The 14,411-nt window shown below is 40.0% G+C and overlaps 1 protein-coding gene across 1 annotated transcript; it reads right to left on the minus strand.

Annotated features, from left to right (window-relative positions):
• Positions 1 to 5,699: 5,699 nt before the first annotated feature.
• On the minus strand, positions 5,700 to 11,891 carry LOC132633016 (photosynthetic NDH subunit of subcomplex B 1, chloroplastic). Its single transcript, XM_060349201.1, has 6 exons — positions 11,174 to 11,891; positions 10,094 to 10,284; positions 9,711 to 9,968; positions 9,165 to 9,270; positions 6,143 to 6,228; positions 5,700 to 6,011 (listed from the first exon to the last, which is right to left on the minus strand). The coding sequence occupies exons 1-6, from the start codon at positions 11,768 to 11,770 to the stop codon at positions 5,846 to 5,848; spliced, it is 1,404 nt and encodes a 467-aa protein (XP_060205184.1). The 5' UTR covers positions 11,771 to 11,891; the 3' UTR covers positions 5,700 to 5,845.
• Between the last annotated feature and the right edge of the window lie 2,520 nt (positions 11,892 to 14,411).

Consider the following 14,411-nt stretch of genomic DNA (forward strand, 5'->3'; position numbering starts at 1 on the left):
TATATACCAGTACATTCAAAGTACCGATGTCCCCATTTATTGCCTTGGGGGCCTGCATTTCACGATGCAAGTACTGAATTACCGGACGACGCATCTGCTTAGCAGGACAACTCTCGTATCAGCTTTTGGGTGAGCCCCATTCTCTTCAGGGTTTAGTCAATAGTTTACTTTATGCAGTAAAGGTATGCTGGGGGCCTTGTCCTAGCAAGCATGTTCCATGTTCAAACTCATGTTAGAAGTTTCATAGACTAGACAAGTGCCATGTTAGACTTTCAGAGTCTGCCCCATAAAGCATAACTAAACTATGCCTTAAGGAAAAGTTCTGTTTTATGGGGCAGACTTTTAGTTATGCTGGATCCGGCATAACTTTAGTTTTTCCTTAAGGCGTGTATGCCGGATCCGGCATACACGTCCCCCAGCCTTGCCTTGTGAAATTATTTTTTTATTTTATGCTTGAGCGGGGATTCGAACCCAGAACCTCAGGTATTCGTCCACCTTTTCAAGCGAAGGGCAAAACTTAAAGACCACAAATATGAGGGACAAAATTTAAAGACAACAAATATGAGGGCTAAAATTTAAAGACCACCCCAAAAGAAGGACAATCCGTGCAAAAAAAATGGAACCTAACAGGCGGCCCAAACCCATGAGGATATTGGACAGACAACAAATGTCAAACTGGACGTAAGGCACTGGGGTTTCCATTCTAAGCAACCATTCCATTCGAATCCAAGAAACAACACAATATCATATTGTGTGTCAATTGTCCCTTATCGGTTAAAAAGATAAATGTTAATGAGTTCATAGACTTGAATGGGTTCTCTCACCTAATACATTAGTCTTTTGGATTATGCTATCCTATTCAGTCTATAATAATTGCTATCAAAGACAGGTGGATCAAAGCTTGAGGTCACGACTCAGACTTGGAGTGATTGTCTGGTAGTGGTCGTAGAGGGCCAGAAATGGTGGCCTGGACCTAGAAAGGGGACGTGTGACCAGTAGGGTGCAAAAAAGAAAAATGAGATATCAGTCGTGATCCACTGGATTAAGTAAGTGGGTGCCAGGAGACAACAGGAGTGATGGCTTGGATCAACGAATTGGTGCCAATCGAGACTAATGAGGTCGTTGGTCTTCAAATAGGGGTGATAATTTAATGTCAACTATTCCTCATTGATTAAAGAAAATATTAATTTGTTAAGACTCGAGTTGGCTTCTCCAACATAATAGACTAATTTTTTGAGTTGGGGAGTGTACCATCTCCTTTCCCAGGTTCCTAGGCATGATCCAATGCCTAAGGCGAAGCTCGCCATGGAGGCTCGCTTCAGTTGTGCCGCCCGACCGATGTCGACTGACATACTAGCATTCTCTTGTGGCGCATTTCCCTTCTGCTGGACCTCGTCCACATGCACCTCTAACTTTGGCTACGGACACACTAGTCCCTCGCCTGGACCTGAACATCGACACCGCGTGCCCAGTCCAATCCTTTAGCTTGACACTCGCTTCGTGCCTACGCACCTCGCTCGTGTCTTTCCCAAGTAAGGCAACGTTCGATCCTTGGCCTTGCTCATGTGCGTCTCGCATATGCCTTGGCCTATTTTCGCCTCAACCTTGCATAACATTCGCGCATGCCACGCACCCCGACGCATGTGCCTAACACATGGCCTTTCTGCATGTGCCGCGCATCTGCCTCGCCCATATGCGTCTCTTATGCCATCCTTTCGGTTGTCTTATGGCATTGCCAAGCATAGCCCACATCGCACACATTACCTTCGCATCATGCAGCGTCGCCCCACGACTGCACGTCTAATCCAACGGACCTTTGCTCGCATGGCTGAACCCTTGCCAAGCTCACAAGTCATCTCACGAGGCTATTGACATAGTCCCTCGATAGCTCATTCGGCACAGAGGTCTCATCCCATCATGAGATTAGCCCGCGGGGCCTAATCGTTCCATATACTGAGCCTCCAGCACCATTATGGCACCCAACGCTGGCCCGCGGCCACACGCCGTCCATAGAGTTCCCCAAACTCCTATGGATACCTTTGACACTCCTTTGAGGTGCCAAGGCAAGCCCTTGAGGTTGTCCCTCAAGGCAGCACACTTGGGGCAGTCGGCTGTCGACACACCCGGGGAGGGCTGGTAGGCTGTCACCATGTATACCCCCCATTATATATGCTTAAAATAAAAAAAAACCCAACTGCCTCCAGTAGACATGATTTTGCTAGAGAATCACAATCGGCGTTTCTCCCTTTTCCCAACTCCAAATCAAGCGCCACTTGTTCTCAATTACTCCCCTTGACTTTCTTTACACTTCCACGAAGTTTCATCTCATTCCCTTAATCACGGAACGAGTTATAGCCCTCGGAAGCATCAGCTAATTACGACAATGCCACTGCTTCCTTGGCTAAGGCAAGTCCTTGAGTAAATCAACTCCAAATGACCTCAATCTTGGTGAGCATATATAAGGCCCTTCTAGGAATAAGGCTTTCACCTGAAATGCCTAGATTCCATCTTTAGCTCGGAAACGCACGGCACTGACACTCAGGCTCGCGCGTGGCCTCGTCCGCCGACGGCCTATGGGCTCATCCCAAATCCTTGCTAAAACTTCCTTGGCACTATTATAACATGCCATAGAGCATCTCCAGATGCTTTTTGACTCTCGCCCTCCGGAGCCCCTTTTTAATGCACGACGCTCGCGCACGACTGACACTGCTTGTGCGGCCGACGCTGTCTGCGCGCGCGGCTGACACTGCCTGTGCGCGGCCGACCCTATCTGTGCGCCTGTGCGCGGCCGACCCTGTCTGCGCGCATGACTGACACTGCCTGCGCGGCCGTCACTCATCTGCGCACGTCTCCTGCACGACTGACACCTGCTTGGCCCTCCTGGGCGCGCAGGGGTTATGGGCGTCAAAACACCCCTGTAACAAACTTCCCCACTCAAGCTCGTCATCGTCCTCGATGACACAGACACGTCCACGTCAGCCCGGAGTTTGCCCCCTCGGGGCCTGACACCTCCGTCCATAATCCTTTGGGTTCAAAACCCATCTCATCTCCTCTTAAGAATGGAGTCGTGCCCCTTGCACTTCTCCGCCCTAGTTTCTCCCAAGCGTGCCTCTGCACTCCGCTTGGAAAGTGCCTCCGCACTTGCACCCTCTGGTGACTAACTTTGTGGTGACCGCCTGTCATCCACACCATGTTCCTCACGGCCTTCATCAGATCCAGAACCTTTGTCTCCCACCTTGGTAATTTCGCCATAGCACCCATTGGTGTAACTTCCATGGTCTCACTGCAACCTTAGCAGTTTCTGCTTACCGTTTACTTCGGAAGATAGTCCTCCTTCTGATCTTCGCATGGCCCAACGCCTCATCATAGGCGAATACTCCTCCATTGAGAGTGGAAAAAAAAGTTTCCTTGTTTAGCAAGGTAGGCATCTATCGATGTGGCCTTCTTTTGCCAACCATTTTCTTATGGCCCTTTGTATGTTTTCTTCCGCAAGATCCCGCTATGTCAACTATATAAGCAAATCAAGGCTCGACCCCATAAATCGAAATTAAGTTGTTAACATATTGACACTAGCAGCTTTTCAAATCTTGTGGGTGGGAACCCTTCTTCGAGCTTCCCTTATAATGGAGCTATGCCCTTTGGCACTCCCCCTCTCAAGTTTCTTCCAAGCAGTTCAGCTCCGCTGTTTACTTGGAAAGTGCCTTCACACCCGCACCATCTTGGTGTCTACTTTGTAGTGACACTCAAGTCAACTACCTCATAGCCTTCAACCGTCTAGGATTCTATTTCTTCCTGGCAACTCCTTCTAACCACTTCCAACTAAAGCATTGGCGCAACTGTAGTTTGCCCTTCGCATCTTTAGCTGGGTCAAGGATCTGAATACCCCTTCGGAAGACAATCAATCCCTTCAGGATTCGCTACTCAGCGCTCTGGTCCTCCTGACAATTCATAGGTTGGCATCGCTCGATGTGACATCCCTTTGTCCCATCTTGCCTCCCCCTCTCGAAATCGTCATTGTCCTCGATGACATACAACACCGACGACCACCCACGACCATGGCACATAGCATATCTTGGTAAGTACTTTTTCCTTCTCAAAGTGCCGGCTTTGCCAACAATTTTGCACCAGGCTCTTTACCCAAAAACTGTATCTCTCTCTTGCCATCCTCCGACTCCCGGTAGTATCTCAATACTCATGGCCTATGGCTAGAACCCTCTTTGATTCTACCATCTCGCGGCTCCGGTCCGGCGTACCTCAGTACGTTCAAGCTTTTGACAGACTACCCTCTCGAGTTTGGGAACCCTGTCCAACTCAGTGGCCTTCCTTAACCCCACTCTGATTCCTCACCTTGATACCTCTTGTACTAGCTCGGTTTTCACCTTGCGTAGCACTCTCGACTGGAAGCCCAATATGCTCCATGCAATAGGCTCGCAGCCTACTTCTCCTGCATCTCTTCGGCAACCCAGTTTAACGTCCACCCCTTCACCATAGACGCTTTCCAACACCCTCGGGTAAGGACAAGCTCTATCTAGGTCGGACACACTCCAACCCCTCGGGCGGTGTTCAAGTCCCTCCGTCTCAGAGGACACTCCTCAGATGCACTCCATGCACCTACGGCAAGATCTTTTCATGATCAAGCCCTTCAAGTTTATAGTCCACGACTTACGGCTCTTTCTAAACATGGCTGCTCCCCTGGCAAACCTGGCAGTCTCACTAGCCACCCGACTTATCGGCATGCTCTCTTTCCGTAATGATAGCCTAGACTTTTGACAGCTAGCAACTCTCAACTCGTTGCAACATGGACTGACAAGCTCTTGAGGCACTCACCACGTTCACCTGACGCTCTCAGTCACTTTCAAGCATTGATACCATTTTGTTGTCAAACACATTGGCATCACTGACATTCAGATCGCTTAGCTTTTCACATCCCTAAGCTCTGATACCACTAACATATTAAGGGGATAGAGATGGGGTTATTGACTTATTGGCAAGCCTTGTATCACCATTTCATTCTGCACAGTCGTAATGGAATTGGACCTCCTATTATAATTTATGTCGCTGGCGCTGTAACATGGCAAATGTAGAGCTAACAAACTGAGATCGAGCCAATATTGAACAATACGCATAAAGATATCGAGTTTATGATTAACTAATTTCTCTGGGAATTGTTGGGGAACTTGATGAATGCAGTCGAACAATTCCAAAAAGAGGGAGTAGTTATTGAGATAAAATCCCAGTACATTAACATCACGGGATATAACAAATTTAGATTGTTAATAAATGGTACTAATAGATTGTTAGCTTTTACTAACTTACATTATGCAGTGAAAATAATTCAGGGATGTTGCACCATTACTTTGGACTAAATGTTGGAACCAAGCATGAGTACCTGAAGTACATTATATTTAGTGTAAGAAAAGAATGGTAATTTTTGACTTATCAAAAACATGAAATAATGCCTTGGTTATATTTATCAGACACCATTATTTTTTTGTAGGGGTGGCTTTTAGGGCGGATAATTTCTGGGCGAATTCATGATTCCTGAATGGATGTGCAGATCACTACGTGCAATTTCTTGTTCGGATTATTTCTTGTCTAGAGGACACATCAACTTGTAGCGATTACAGAATAAAGTTGTGGAACCAGAGCCTGAACAGGAAACTGTTTGATCAGAAACTAAATTGTTATACTAGATTAAGTGAGAGAGAGAGAACTGAAGACTTTGAGATTGAGAAAAAGAGCAAAAATATGTTTACACTTCTGTTAATTACAATGAGAGAAAGTCGAATAACAACTGTACTTACTATATGGAAGAGAAGGGGTGGTTGTGGGGGGGAGGTAATATTTAGAAGATCGCAAGGGGCATGCTGAAAATTTGGACAGCGCTCTTTATGGCTTCAACATCGATATCTACTAATTTTCCAGTCTTTGATGAAATAGTCGCACATTTCTTTTCTTCTGCATTGGGAACAAAACTCCTGGCCTTATCCTTAGAGCAGAATAGTCCAATACTGCACAGAGAAAATCGAAATATATTTCAGACGTCATTAAAACCAATGGGAAATAAAAGAAGTGCATCAACCTCCCCATAAAGAAAGCAAAAGGAATTTCCCAAGTTACAGCTTGTAATACATGACATTACCTTGGCTTTCCACGCGCATTAGCAAGTTGTATGGCAGCTGTATTTGTAGCTATCACTCCAGCAGAGTCATCAATAAGAGCAGCAAGCTAAGGCAGAGAAATTTGTGAAGACTGTTAGCTTTTTAGAGCTCATCTTGCCATTTCCTTCTAATATTTATTACTATATTTCATTGTTTTCTTGTGGAAAAAAGCGGAGTATAGACAAAGTTGCCAGTAAACATGCAACCAAAGTAGATTATTTCATTTGACTATATCCTCTACTAGCCCATGAGGTAAATTGCCACCATTATGGGGGTGTTCGGTATGGAGGAAAATGTTTTCCTGGAAAACACCCCACCCTCCACCCCTAATTTTTTTTTGAAGTTTTTAATTTTTTTTCTGGATTTTCTAAACCATCACATCCCCTCTCTCCCGCGGGGACTCATACCACACCCACCCCCAATTTTTTTTTTTGAAGTTTTTAATTTTTTTCTGGATTTTCTAAACGGAAAAGGGCCAAATATACCCTTGCACTATCGGAAAAGGGCCAAATATACCCCTCGTTATTCTTTGGGTCCAAATATACCCCTGCCATTATAATTTGGGTCCAATTATACCCCTGTTATTATACTTAGGCACAAATATAGCCTCCATTTTAACGAAGGGACACGTATCATCGTTCTATTGACCTGTTTTAAATTATCTCTTAATTAATTAAAATCCACCTATAACCCATATCCAATTAAAAGACCCATAAAATTAAGGTTCAAAGCTTCTTCAATTGCTGCTTCTGCAATCCTTTTTCCGGCAGTAGTTGTATTGTCCAATGGCTGTGTGTACAAATGAGGAACGAAGAATCAATTATGGGTGTTATAGATTTGCGTTGGTTTTTGTAAACAAACAATTTTGATTTTTTTGAGAAATGGATGCGGTACGTTTTTATGCAGTCTTTGTGCGTAATGCAAGTGTTTTAGGACAATTACAACCGAGTGGTTTTGGAAAGTATATGTGCTTACCCTTGGAAAATAAAAGAAGAATAGAATTAGGCACGAAAGGATATTCATTCTTGTCATTGGTTTGGTTTTCTGTTCTTTGGACCAAGGGAAATTTTCATCCATAGTCATCCAATTTTAGAGGTCCATTGTGCAAACCAATACTATTATTTTAATTTGTGTACACAAAGATGCTTTGTATTGTATTGAAGAAGAAGAAGAAGCAGCCATTGAAAGAGAAGAAGCACATTAATTTTTCAGCGAATGAGAGAAAGCAACCATTGAAGAAGCTTGACTTAAATTTTTCGGATATGGGTATGGTTTTTTTAATTGAACAGCATTATGGGTTGGATTTAATTAATTAAGAGATAATTTAAAATAGGTCAATAGTACGATGACACGTGTCTCTTCGTTAAAATGGAGGGTATATTTGTGCCAAAATATAATGACAGGGGTATATTTGGATCCAAAGTATAATGACAGCGGAATATTTGGATCCAAAATATAACGAAGGGTATATTTGGCCCTTTTCCGATAGTGCAAGGGTATATTTGGCCCTTTCCCGTTTTCTAAACTACCACATCCCACCCCTCCCCCACCCGCCTCCCCATTTTTTTTTTTTTGCAGTTTTAAATTTTCTTTTCATGATTTTCTAAACCACCACATCCCCCCCCCCCCCCCCCCCCCAAAAAAAAATTCTTAAAAAAAGTTTTAAAAGTTACTTTTTTCTGATTTTTACACCACCCACCTCCTCCAATAACCACGCAAACTTTCAATTTTTATAATTTTTAATAAAGGTAAAATTAAATAGAAAGTAAAAAATTCGGGAGGGGGTAGGGGGTGCGTGCGGGGGTGGGTGTAGAGAATAAAAAAGAAATTTTTTCAAAACTTTTTTAAAAAATTACTCCCTCTGTTTCAGTTTATGTGAACCTATTTCCTTTTTAGTCCGTGCCAAAATGAATGATCTCTTTCCTAATTTGGAAACAAATTCACTTTATGAAATGATTTACAACCACACAAATATTCAAAACTTATTTTGAACCACAAGTTTCAAAAGTCTTCACTCTTTTTTAAATGTCGTGTCTAGTCAAATGGGTTCACATAAATTGAAACGGAAGGAGTAATTTTTTTGGAGGGGTGGTGGGGTGTCGGGAGGGGGGTGGTCGTGGGGGTGGGTGGGGTGAAAAAAAAAAGAAGCTTTTAAAACTTTTTTAACCAAAAAAAAGAAAAAAAATTGGGGGTGGGTTGAGTGGGGATGGTGGGGGTGGGGTAGGGTGCGGGGTGGGGGAGGGGGGAGGATGTGGTGGGTTAGAAACCCAAAAGTTTTTTTTTTTTTAAATTTGGGAAGGGGAGGGGGGTGGAGGTGGAGGGTGCGGAGTGAGGGTAGGATGCGGCGTGGGGGGAGTGGTGCATGGGTTGTGGGAGTGGTTGGGGGGGTGGGGTGGTGCATGGTTGCGGAAGTGGTTGGGGTTGGTAGTTGGGGGGTGGGTGGTGCAAAATATCAAAAAAAAAATCAAAACTCTTTTTTCAAAACAAAATTAATTTTTTTTGGTGGGGGGAGGGAGTGGGGGGGGGGTGTTGTGGGGGTGAGGGTGGGGTGGTTGGAGTGGTGCATGGGTTGTGGGAGTGGTTGGGGGGTAAGGTGGTGCATGGTTGCAGAAGTGGTTGGGATTGGTAGTTGGGGGGTGGGGGTTGGCGTGGTGCAAAAAATAAAAAAAAAAATCAAAACTTTTAATTTCAAAATAATTTTTTTTTTTTTGTTGGGGGCAGGGTGGTGAGAGTGGTTGGGGTTTGGTGGAATACATTGTGGACTTGTTTCCCTACTTTTATTAGAAAAGTCATTTTCTCTATTTTTAAGAAATTTGTTTTCCTAAAGAAAATGTTTCCAAAATTTTTGACCAAACGAACATGAGAAAATTAGAAAATGTTTTCCTCCGTACCGAACACACCCTATATCTCTGACTTCACCAATTTCTCAGTTTATGGTTCTTCAACTTAACACTGGTGCATCTAGTCATTGATAATATGTATGATTTGGTCGAGAAAACAAACCTGTCCAGGGGTGGTTATGAACATTATACTAGCATCTAAACCAACTGCATCTTCCACAACTTCTCTTTCTTTTTCATGCGGAATAACAAAAACTGGCTTGACTCCCCTGATCAAATGACAGTTCACAATCCATTAGTTATCAAATTCTCTTGCATTTGATGAAAAAGACAAATCAGCTTATTGAAGTGTGTGACCATTTCATCTAAAAATTTAATCTGTTAGATAAAACACACTTTATTTTTATTTACTTAAATATATTATCAACACGTCCCCTCACGTGAGGGCCTGATTCTTTTTTTTCATTGGCCAAGTATGTGGAAGTTCTTTTTGATAATGGACAACAACAAGATTCGATGCTAGGACCTCTGCTTGCTCTTATAACATGTTGAAATATGTGACCATCTCTTCGAAAAACTTAATTTGTTAGAGAGAACAGACTTTATTTAATTAAGTACATTCTCAACACAACTAATTAGAGAACTCAAAAGCTAGATGACCATGTATCCAGCACTATTTCCGACAAAGGATAAAATACTAACATCATACCTAATGTCTTCTGCTATGCGAGCCCATATTTCAACTGGGAGCAAGCTATCAGGATCACCCTTTGACTGCATAGAAGCTTTTGAATCTGATTTAATCCCATGAATCACAATATATTTGCCTTTCTGTGCACCAGCATTCTTATATTTTGCCTCTACAGCACCCCTAAGCTTTCTTGAGATTGAAACTTTCAGTGGGGGTAAAGGTTGCCGTGGTACTTTACGAGCTGGTCTGCCCAACCAATCAACCATCTGACGGTACCTATATAAGAAAAGCGTGCAAAACGGAACTGTTATAATTTTTAAACTCCCTATTTTGAAATGAATCTTCAGTTATTTCGAAAGAATAAATTATCAAAAAAATTATCAATTAGAACATATACTTACATATGATATCCTCCCTCGGAAAGATTCATGCTGTCTGGTGTAAAAGTTTCTGACAGAAACAATCCTGCTCCTGCAGAATTCACATTTGGGTAAATGTAGCTAACTCTGTCGCGGGCAGTTGACATAAACAAAAATACTGCATGTCCAATCCCTGCCAATTTGGTTGACAAGATCATATCATAGTACCTACTCTGCAATGTAAGCCATGCATTAGAGCAAACAACTTAGCCAAAAAAATGTCTAACTCTCTATTCATAATGCAGGAAGCTTGAAGCTCAAACGTAGATAGTACATTTTGTCTCCATTTGACTAAATTATGTGCTTGATATCTTGAAGCTGGTGTAAGCAATTCTTTTTCAAACATGGTTTACTCAACTTTTGAATTATCTGCAAATGTATAGTTAATATTTTATTAAAAATTTACGACACTAGGGACGCAGGAGCACACAATATATGAGAGAATCGATGTTACTTAGCAACACAATTAAGAAAGAAGTTTATGTTCTATATATGCACTGTCGGACTAATTATTTATTTGACCAAACTTCTAAATCTACTTATTTGAAAAGTACCTTTTGTCAGAAGTGTTTTTACAGAGTAGCCGTTAGTGTTTGACAAAGCAATTTGAAAAACACTTTTGTCAATATTAGAGTAGTACTGACCCAAAAGTGCTTCAAAAGAAAAACTATTTCTTTTTAGTTTCTGAAAAATTGGTTTCTACTAGCCATTCAAAAACACTTGTTATTTTCCTAAAAGATTGGTCAAACATCTCAACTTTCTAAAATAAACATTTAAAAAACACACTTTTAGCTTTCTAAAAGTTTGGTCGAACATGCTATAATATATATTTACACAATCAGGTTACTCATAAGGTAATTATAGGTAAATCTTCATAATTGACCAAGTTGCCATATAATGTGTGATGTTTCTGCAATTTTAAGTGCAATATGATCACATGTATACATCAAGAATCAAACGTCGAATGCAACAACTTGTTTAAATAACGATCTGTCAATGTTAATGGAATGGGAACAACTTGTTTAAATAACGATCTGTCAATGTTAATGGAATGGCGCAAACCTTAAGAATTCCAACCATATCAGTGTACTCAGCTGGTTCAGGGAAATCATCATCCAAATCATAAGCATTAGCCCACCTCACATTTTTGTTCAGCTCAAATGTCTGTTTTCCCCTTGGTGTAGCAAGAATATCAACTTGAACACCAGGGTACCTATCCTTAATCATCTGAATTGTTGGGAAAAACAGCAAATTCTCATAAACCCCTCCATCAATCACACAACAACATCTCCTAACATCACCTCTAATTTTCAAACCCAATGAAGCAATTTCAACAGAGTATCCCATTGGAAATTTAAGGAAACCATATGGGTTGTCAGGATTATCAGGTGGCCTTGGATCTTCTTCTTGTTTACCATCAGCAAAAAGTGAACCATATTCCATTTCAGGATCATCACCATAGTCAAAAGGGTCAAGCCATGGATTATTTTTCTTGCAATTAGGGCGAAGAATCCCTGATTTTCTGGTACAAACAGTGTTGTCCAATGGATTGTTAATCAAGAAAGGTACATTTGTGACGAGGGTTATAGGAAAATAAGGTCGATTAGTTAAGAAAGGAGAAATGGACTTAGGCAGTAGAGTAGTAGTAGTAGTAGCCATTTGAGTGTATCATAAAATTCTGCAGCTTTTTTTTGAGGATAGCTAAAAACTATAGCAGAAGCTGACGTTGGATTTGAATGTGTGAAGGCTGTTAGATAAGTAGGTCCCAATGTTTTCCCTTTGTTCCTGCCTTGTTCTTCTACTACTTCTATTTTTGTTTTTGGTTTCCAACCAACCGTATGTGGTTCTCTAACTTATCCGGATTCACGGTGTAAGCCTTGGAAAATTTGGATCCAAAATTTAAGATTTATGGGTTCCTATCAGGGACAGAGTTAGTAGACATGAACTCCCTTTCGACTAATAATTATACTGCATATACAAGGTTAAAATTATTTTTTTATGTATATAGAGTAGATGTTGAACTCCCTTAACTTTTTCGTGTGTTTACTTCTTTATATTTTTTAACCTCTTAGTAAAAATCCTAATCCACCACTGGTTCCTATAACAATCTCAAGTTAATGTATAATAATAACTAAATTCATAATCAAATCCAATATTCATATATATTTAGTGAATTTCTTAATACAAATATAAGGTTTGAGCAAAAGTTATCTAGTTCACGTAAATTTTAATATAAGGGTGAATATACTATACGTGGAGAAATCCTATCCATTCCACAAGATTCGTGATTTTTACTACTTCTGTTAGAAAAAATACAAAGCGCTAGCAATTCTATATTGCTGCTCCATCATAGGGAGAATCAGCGGCAGTTTCCTATAAAAGATTGCTTAACATGCAATCAAGGAAAAAGATGCATGAAAAGGAAAGGAACTCCGCCAATTTGTCTACTATGTCAAAAAAGTAAGATTAGATACAGAGTCAATGATGAGATCAAAAGTAGGGATCTAGTATAGCTCAGTCGGTTGGCTACCTGAACTCTCACCTTGTTGGTGAAGGTTCGAATCCCCACATTGTAATCCCCTTTCCCCTATATAATAAAAATAATTTAAAAAAAAAATCAAAAATCAAAAGGTAAAAAAGATTATATACAGGGTGAGAGACGAGATCTTGAAAGGTAAAAAGTAAATTCTTAGGCCTTGTTTACTTAACTAGCTTAGATACGTCACTGATCTTTTCACTTATAAGGTAACCTCTTTTATAAATCAGCGCTGCACTTTTTGTTTTTCTTTTCTTTTTATGATCTTAACATGTGAAAATATTCATGAAACTATTTTTTATTTTTTTTTTAAATGCGTCTTCTCAATTATTACTCAATTTATGAAACTAAAAGTGTACCAAGATATCCATTTATAACTCAAACATAGAGCCTGTTTGGATGGGCTTATGCCTATAAGCTGCAAACAGCTTATAAGGTAAAAAAAAAAAGTTAGGGTAGATACGCTAAGTCAAATGGGCTCAATTATTTTTTTGAACTTATTTTAAGCACAAAATGACTTTAAGCTGGCCAACCAAACACTCAGAAAAGCTGAAAACAGCTTATAAGCAACTTATAAGTCAATCCAAACGGGCTCATAATCCATTTATTTTTTTAATTTCGGCATGACCTTATAAAATCTAATAGTCTAATTAATTTATGAATAAGGAAAGCTACTAGCCTTCTTTCTTAGGCCGTGGAAGAAAACCATAGTGTACAACTAGCGCAAGGAACATGATTTCGACAGGAGAGAAGGAAAAGTTATTATCAGACGTCAATCTACAAAACAGACAAAGCAACTTGGCCGAAGGGTCATAAAAATAGAATTGTACTTTTTAAAATTAAAACATTAGGAACCTTACATCCGAGAAATGATAAGAGACGAGTTTAGCGAGAAAATTAGCTCACACCTATATATTTTTATGATTGAGCCAGCTAAGAGCTTACTAAGCAAAAAGCTAATTGTGGTTAACTAATACTAGCATTAATAACTTATAATTCTTCAAGCATAGAGATTGAGAGACTATTTGATATCACACCTAATTTCCAAATTAATATATCTTACAGTCTCTTGACGTGTCATCAAACAACTATCATCCATAATTTTGATTCTAGACTCTTACCAACAAATGATACTTCTTTACAAGCTTAGATATGAAAAAAAAAAAAAGTTCTTTTAATTACTTTTGCAAACCCCTCTCGTTTCAAAAAAGAAAAAGAAATAGAAAGGGAAGACTACAAATGAAACCTAGCTTAGTAGGTGTTGGGCATAGATTTGGTTGAAACTTGAAAAAAAAAAAAGTGGTATTTAATAGTTAAATTTGTTTTTGAACATGAATTTCACTTGATTTTTTTTTTTATATATTTTTCGAGTGAAAAAAAAAATCACTTGGAAAACTAACAAAACAAGCATTCCCATGATAACCAAACAAAGTTTTGAAAATATTTATTTAAAAAAAAAATCATGCCCAAATGGGCGGTTAGATTCCTCGATACAAAATAAGTAAATTTCATCTTTATCCGTTTCACCCTTTGAATGAGAAAGGGAACTCCTTTTGACCCAAACGTCAACAAAAAATGCAAAAAATTCTTGTCAGATTTTACAAAATGTCATTATTTCCAGCCCTTGTTTGGAGGGAAACTTTAAAGATTACAACAATACAATTAATTTTCTTTTCCTTCAAAGAGAAATATCTTTTTTTTTTTAAATGAAGATTTATTACACTAATACTTAATACAAAGGATTACAACAATATAATTAATTTT

The sequence above is a fragment of the Lycium barbarum genome, chromosome 3 (genome assembly GCF_019175385.1).
Source record: "Lycium barbarum isolate Lr01 chromosome 3, ASM1917538v2, whole genome shotgun sequence".
NCBI lineage: Eukaryota > Viridiplantae > Streptophyta > Magnoliopsida > Solanales > Solanaceae > Lycium > Lycium barbarum.

Coding starts and splice junctions, on each gene's coding strand:
- LOC132633016 (XM_060349201.1), bottom strand. CDS start 11,770: ATGGCTACTACTACTACTACTCTACTGCCTAAGTCCATTTCTCCTTTC. Junction 9,271..9,710: donor CGCATAGCAGAAGACATTAG/GTATGATGTTAG, acceptor TCATTTGATCAG/GGGAGTCAAGCCAGTTTTTG. Junction 6,012..6,142: donor AATGCGCGTGGAAAGCCAAG/GTAATGTCATGT, acceptor TTCTCTGTGCAG/TATTGGACTATTCTGCTCTA.